General features: G+C 35.5%; 1 protein-coding gene across 3 annotated transcripts; it reads left to right on the forward strand.

The window, feature by feature from the left end:
• The first annotated feature begins 1,798 nt into the window (after window positions 1-1,798).
• LOC143607855 (putative transcriptional regulator SLK2) lies at window positions 1,799-7,034 on the forward strand. 3 transcript variants are annotated; one of them, XM_077083139.1, is made up of 10 exons: window positions 1,799-1,860; window positions 3,035-4,037; window positions 4,122-4,253; window positions 4,783-4,831; window positions 4,932-5,146; window positions 5,224-5,292; window positions 5,380-5,480; window positions 5,903-5,996; window positions 6,100-6,169; window positions 6,245-7,034. In XM_077083139.1, the coding sequence occupies exons 2-10, from the start codon at window positions 3,273-3,275 to the stop codon at window positions 6,916-6,918; spliced, it is 2,169 nt and encodes a 722-aa protein (XP_076939254.1). In that variant the 5' UTR covers window positions 1,799-1,860; window positions 3,035-3,272; the 3' UTR covers window positions 6,919-7,034. The 3 variants fall into 3 exon arrangements, with proteins under 3 accessions (XP_076939254.1, XP_076939252.1, XP_076939253.1); XM_077083137.1 differs by having other exon boundaries at window positions 1,801-1,860; window positions 3,003-4,037; XM_077083138.1 differs by lacking the exon at window positions 1,799-1,860 and adding an exon at window positions 1,945-2,494 and having other exon boundaries at window positions 2,868-4,037.
• The last annotated feature ends 639 nt before the right edge of the window (window positions 7,035-7,673 follow it).

Below are 7,673 nucleotides of genomic sequence, written 5' to 3' on the forward strand. Positions count from 1 at the left end.
AGGAGTTTCCTATCTAAATTATATTATATTATATTGTAACATACATATAGATAAAAAGGAGATAATTATGGAGCTCTCTATAGAAACACCAATCATCTCAACTAATACAATATATCAAGATATTTACTAAATTAAGCCAATAATATTGTGTGAATATTATCGGCTAACACTCCCCCGCGGTTTGAGGCGTAGGAGACCGGAGACATAAACTGGATCGAAACCGGTGAAAGAGATGTGTGGGAAGGCCTTTGGTAAATATGTCGGCGTACTGATAATCGGCAGGAACATGTAGGACTTTGACATTGCCAAGGCGAACCTTATCTCGAAGAAAATGAATATCCACTTTAATATGTTTTGTACGCTGGTGTTGAACTGGATTTTCAGCTAGGTATACTTCCGAGATGTTATCACAATAAACAAGTGTGGCTTGGGTAACCGGTACATGAAGCTCAAGAAGCAAATTACGCACCCAACTGACCTCGGCGACTGTGTTTGCAACACCCTTGTATTCGGCTTCTGCACTAGATCTGGAAATAGCGGGTTGTCTTTTTGAGGACCACGAGATTAAATTTGCACCCATATAAACACAATAGCCTGATGTGGAGCGACGGGAGTCGGGACACCTGACCCAATCCACATCCGAGTAAGCCATTAATTTAGTGGACCGTGAGGGAGTGATATGCAACCCCTGAGAAAATGTACCTTTAATATATCGGAGGATGCGTTTGAGGAAGTGAAAGTGCGGTTCTCGGGGTGCATGCATGAAGAGGCATACCTGCTGGACAACATATGAAATACCAGGGCGAGTAATGGTGAGATATTGAAATGCCCCGGCCAAACTCCGATTCAGAGCTCCATCAGAAAACTCAGTGCCAGTAGTGGCACTCAGTTTAGAACCAACCTCAACAGGAGTGCTAACTGGTTTACAGTTTGACATGTTTGCCCGGGATAAGATATCTGCAGCATATGTGGACTGAGACATAAACAAACCACCAAATTGTCACTCAACATAAACACCAAGGAAATGATGTAGTGAACCAAGATCTGTCATCTTGAATCCTGCAGTTAAATATGCGATAACCTGCTGCAATAGGGTGTTGCTGGATGCAGTGAGGATTATATCGTCAACGTATAATAGTAAGTATGCAATATGATCACCTTTTTATAGATGAAAAGGGAAGTATCACACACGCTACTCTTGAAACCACACTTGAGAAGGTAACCTGCAAACCGTTCGTACCAACCCCGAGGAGCTTGTTTAAGACCATAAAAAAACCTATAAATAACTATACAAAGAAGATAATTATGGAGCTCTATACACAAACATCAATCATCTAAACTAATACAATATATGAATATGAAGATATTTACTAAATCAAGCCAATAATATTGTGTGAATATTACGGCTAACACATTGAAGTAAAACCCGTTCAGTTCAAAAATGCTGAACGCCATCTACTCTTCTAACTTCCCTTCATCACCCGATGCCACCAAACCTAAAAAAATAAACCTAGGTTCTGAACGTCATCTACCCATTCATCACCGGCTCATATTAACCAATTAGATTTCAATATATGAAACTTAAGGAAAATGAGTTGATATTATTGGCCATGTTTTAAACACGTAGTCATCAAGCATCCACCCACCGTCCGATCTAACTTGACCCTCAATCTTCTGACCACACGCGTCTCCACTTAACCGGCTGCACCCGGTAACAGAGGCTTACTTCCGGTCACTCTTCCATCTGCTAACTATATAATGACAATAATAATAATAGTTATTATAATAATAATAAACACACAGAGATCCAACTCTGCAAATTCTGCTTCATCTCCACGACTCTTTCCACTTAATTTCAAGGTAAGATAACACTAACAATAATAACAATAACAACAACAATAATAATAATATTATTATTATTACTACTGTATTCGTCAATTCTTCTAATAAGTTACAAATTTTGTTTAGTTTTAGTTAGTTGATCGATGAGATTGATTTAGTTCTGTAAATGTGATTAGGTTATATTGCAGTTTTAGGAAATAATGAGATCTTACTAGTTATTGTAGTTAGTTTATTGGATGTGTATGATATTATGCTTTGTTAGGAATTCAATTATATGTTGAATTAGGTTTTTATGATTTTAATTGTGTTTAGCTGAGTGTAATGTTAATTAGGGTTTTTTAGTGAGTTAAAATTAGGATTTTGGTGATAATTATTTGTCTAGTGTTATAATATGCTGTTTTTATGTGTAATTATATTCATTTATGTTGTTTGATTTTAGGATCTGCCAGTGGTAGGTTTTGCAAAACCCTAGAGTTCAGTTTCTCTAAAAATTACAGATTTTATCATCTTATTTTTAGCTATTTGATCGATGTGGTTGTTACACGATAATCAGATCTTTTTGTCAATGGGATTACGTTATTTTGCGCTTTTAGAAATTGATGAGATCTTATCAGCTGTGGTAGTTACTTTAGTGGATGTGTTCTGGTAGTTAGTTTAGTGGATGTGTATGATATTATGCTTTGTTAGGAAGTTATTAAATTTGTGAATTTGGTCTGTATGATTTTCATTATGTTTAGCTGATGGTGATGTTTTGTGAGTCAAAATTAGGTATTTTGTGGTAATTATATGTATGGTGCATTATATGCTATATTTATGTGTAGTTATATATATTTGAGCATTGATCTGTGCTGTTTAACAGTTTAAGGTCCTTTATTTTAGGTTTTCTTCCTCTTTTGTTCTTATTGTTGCAAAACCCTAGAGGTCATAGTGATAACGAAGACAAGATTAAGCTGTTGTTTATAGGTGGAAGGATAATAAGTGATCTAAATTTGTTTTGATTTTATGAAATTTCAACTTACCAAGAGGTGTATTATGAGATCAATCTAGGGCTTTTTCGTGACTCAAAATTAGGGATTTGGTAATAGTCATTTGTATGGTGCATAATGTGCTAATTTTATATGTAATTATATTGGTTTGAGCATTGATCTGTGCTGTTTTAGGTCCTTGATTTTAGGTCTTCTGTCAGTAGCAGGTTTTGCAAAACCCTAGAGTTCGCAGTCATCTAAATTATTGAAGAAACCTTTAGTTTAAAGTAATCACTGAGGTTGGTGATATAGAAAGACAAGATTAAGTTGTTTTAGGTGGAAGGATAATTATTCATCAAAATTTGTTGGGAGACTATAAATCCTTCCAACTGATCAAGAGGCATTTTATGAGATCCAAAAGCACTGGCTCCAGATAATTACTTAGGCTCCAGCCAAGAACCAGCTATGGGCCCTTCTCGGGCTGGTGGCGGAATGGTAAATTCTTCAAGTTCTGGAGTGTTTTTTCAAGGAGATATGACAAATCCAATTGGGAATGTCCAATTGGGATCGTTTGGAAACATGTCGAATCCAATTCCTGGAAACATGCTTTCAAACGCTCCTGTTTTTGCAGACATAACCAGTAATAATATGAACAGTGTTGCTACATCTGGTACCAGCATTGGTGCAAGCTCAATGGTTACAGATGCTAATTCAGGGCTTTCAGGAAACGGGCCACATTTGCAAAGAAGTGCAAGTATCAACACGGAATCGTACATGCGTTTACCTGCCTCACCATTATCGTTTACTTCCAATAATATTAGTATTTCTGGTTCTTCTATCATAGATGGACCATCTAATCAAGATAACATATCTCAATTACAAAAGAAACCAAGATTAGATACCAAACAGGATGATATGATGCAACAACATGTTGTACAGCAGATGATGCAGAGACAAGATTCAATCCAGTTACAAAACCCTAATCCCCAATTGCAAGCTTTCATTCAGCAACAAAGATTAAGGCAACAACAACATCAGCAGCAGTTGCTGCAGTCTCTGCCACCTGTCCAACGGGCCCACTTAATCCAGCAACAACAACAGCTTCAGTTAAGACAACAGCTTCAACAACAAGGACTGCAATCTGCATCTGCAGTTAAACGTCCTTATGATGGCGGTGTTTGTTATAGAAGACTAATGCAATACTTGTATCATCAAAGGCAACGTCCTTCTGTGAGTATGATTAATAAAATTTTGTTGTCGTTTTCATATAATTTGAACAATTGTATTGATATTTAATTGTTTATACATGTATAGGATAATAATATTGCATATTGGAGGAAGTTTGTGGCGGAATATTATTCTCCACGTGCCAAAAAAAGGTGGTGCTTGTCTTTATATGATAATGTTGGTCATCATTCTTTGGGTGTTTTTCCCCAAGCAGCTGTAGTAAGCATATCTTTTGATCATTAGTACATTTATATGTATTTTTTATAATTTTGTTCCTGTGCACGAATGCGGGCTTGTTCATGTTCATTCATTTAACTTTAGCCTAACACGAACACAAAATCTTCGTTGGGTAAGAAAAGGAACATCCTCGTTTGTTAAAAATCTAAATGAACAGAAACAAACGTAAGGAACCGACATTATGGGCTTCTAAATTAAAAGTTAAATAAAAAATTAAAAATCGTAACATAAATACTTTATATATTAGAATTTTCCAATAATGTTTGAAGTTTAAACAAACATAAACAAATGGACATAAGCTAATGAACAGAAACCAACTAAATAAACCAATGTTTACAAACATAAATGAACGAACGAAATACGTGTTCATGTTTGTTCGTTTGTTAAATGAACTAACATAAAGGAACATCCTGCCGAAGGGTTCATTGAACGTTTCATTTGTTTACAGGCCTTTTACATACACCGATCAAGTTTAGTTTCATAAACATCTCCTCACATGTTTTTCTTACAGGACGCATGGCAATGTGACATCTGCGGTTCAAAATCCGGAAGAGGGTTTGGTATGCAATACTGTAATTGTTGGGAATATATTTTTAGAATATATTGTTCTATACATCAATAATGTATTACTTATTATATACTTTTGGGCATTTTTGACAGAGGCAACTTTTGAAGTACTACCTAGACTCAATGAAATAAAATTCAGCAGCGGTGTTATAGACGAACTTTTATTTCTTGATTTACCTCGGGAAAGTAGATTCCCTTCTGGAATAATGATTTTGGAGTACGCGAAAGCGGTTCAAGAAAGCATATATGAACAACTACGTGTCGTTCGTCATGGTCAACTTAAAGTCATTTTTACTCCTGATTTAAAGGTTAATTACACATATCTTTTATCATATAATTTCCTTATACTTTTATAATATGTGTAATTCAATACCATATGTTACAGATATTAACTTGGGAGTTTTGTGCTCGCCGACACGAGGAACTTCTTCCTCGTCAACTAATTGCACCCCAGGTTCAAAATTTTTTATTATTTCTAAATGCAAAAATTTGTTTAGATGTAATGAAATGATTAATATTATTTGTTTTTATATTGCTGTAGGTGAATCAGTTGTTACAGGTTGCACAAAAGTGTCAATCCACAATTGCAGAGGGTGGACCTGATGGGGTTTCACAGCAAGATTTGCAGACAAACAGTAATATGTGAGTGCAGAACCGTGTTTATTAGGCTTGTAAACGAACTGAACGAATGCAAACAGAGCATGTATGTATCTGTTTGTTTAACCAAAAACGAACCAACGATCGAACACGAACAATTAAACGAATGGGGTTTTCTTGTTTGTCTTCATTCATTAAGTAAATAAACATGCTTGCAGTCGTTTATGTTTGTATTGTTAACAGTATAAATGAATGGTTGGCGAGTGTGAACGAACATAAAAGAATGAATTTAACTAAATGAACAACATGTTTTGTTTATGGTCGTTCGTTTATTGAATAAACGAACTTCTCACTGAACGTTTGGCTTGTTTACAGGTCTAGTTATTATGTTTCCTAAATGTTTATTTTGTCTGCTAATTGTCACAATGTTTGCAATATATGAACATATCCTGTTGGTTGTGGCTCAGGGTTGTGACAGCCTGGCGACAGCTGGCCAGGAGCCTAGAGTTGCAATCTATAAACGATTTGGGATTTTCTAAACGATATGTTAGGTGCCTACAGGTAAATGTTTCTTGCACAAGATATTATTCTGGTCAAGCCACTCGTTTTGACCAGTGACAAGAATTAACAATTATTTTGGTTTATTGTTTTGTACTTATGCTAGATATCTGAAGTTGTTAGCAGCATGAAAGACTTGATGGACTTTTGTCAAGAAACCAAAGTGGGCCCAATTGGTAACAAACAGTCTTCAATGCTAATATTATCTTGTATATGTTATTTTTATTTAACAATTTCATGTTGAATTACAGAGGGGTTGAAAAGTTTTCCACGACAGATGTCGACTGGTCAAGGCCTCTCAAATGACCAAACTGCACTTAATAAGCTAGTTGCATTGCAGCCGGGCCTTAACGGTTCAGTGAACAACATTAGCAATCAAATAGCTAACCGAGTGACCCCCCTTGGCGGCTCAGCCCAATCAGCGGTTACACTTTCAAATTATCAAAATATGTTAATGAGACAAAAATCCATGAATTCAAACTCTCAACAAGAATCCCCTAATAATTTTAACCAGAACGGTTCGTTACAAGGTTTGGCCATGCAGAATAACCGATTCGGCGGCGGTGGTGGCAACTTTCCAAACGCTAATCTCCTCCAACACCACCACCAGCAGCCGCTGTCTTCTCAAGGCGGAAACCAGGCGGCACAACAGCATATGATTCAGCAAATGCTTCAAAACAATAACAATAATAATAATATTAACAATAACAGTATGAACAATGGTGGAGGGCCAAAGCCAGCGGTCTCCGGGCAGAGTGGCGGGAGTGAGAGTATGAGGTATGGAGCAGGGCCTACGAGAAGTAACAGCTTTAAAGGTCATTTATCTGAAGATATTGGTGGAAATATAGGTAGTGTGTTTAATGAGAATGGATTCTTTAACAATGATGATTTTGAGGAAAGCATGGGTTATGGTTGGAAGGATTAAGGAACATGTTATGTGAAGTTGAGGATGTTTCTTTGTATAGGATTGGATTTGAATCATGTTACATTTAAGTTGTTGGTTTTATGCCATTCAAATGTAATCTATGGTTATTATTATACACGTTTGAGGATTTTTTTAAGTTTTAACTGGTATTTATATATTTTCTACTTTCATTTTTCATGTTTTTGGAGTTATGTAATGTGAAATTTCAGTTTAATTAGTTTAATCTATTTATTTTTATCCTTTAGTTTCAACAAAATGAAAAGAATTCAAAGTGAAGTTTAATTATTTTGGCAACAAATTTCACTTCTTTGAACATGCAGAACCAAAGTTAAAGACAGCAACTCATGATCAAGGTCTAACAATGATAAATTACCATCAGAAATCACAACAGCAACTGTTATAATAAACAAGTCACATATTACATATATGTTCCATCTATATAAATAATATATTATATATATATAAATAGTTTTGATGCATCTTTCCATGAAAAGCTTTTTCTTTGCTTCAAGTTCTTGAAGGTTTAGCTTAAACCACCTCTTTTTGACAGATAGGACAGTTCTGCAATCAACATAAGCATCAAAATTTGAAACTAAATCATCAACATCAACATAATTTTTCGAAATATGAAAAGGGTATTTTTGTAAATTGAAGAGAGTCGAGGCTGTTTATACCTTCCTGCTCTTCAACCACTCACTAACGCATTTTGAATGATACTGGTGTGAACAAGGCAATGTGATCAACCGATCACCAGA

Source organism: Bidens hawaiensis, unplaced genomic scaffold, assembly GCF_021521415.1.
Source record: "Bidens hawaiensis isolate Kalapana, Puna unplaced genomic scaffold, B.hawaiensis_p1.1 tig00087845_1, whole genome shotgun sequence".
Lineage (NCBI taxonomy): Eukaryota > Viridiplantae > Streptophyta > Magnoliopsida > Asterales > Asteraceae > Bidens > Bidens hawaiensis.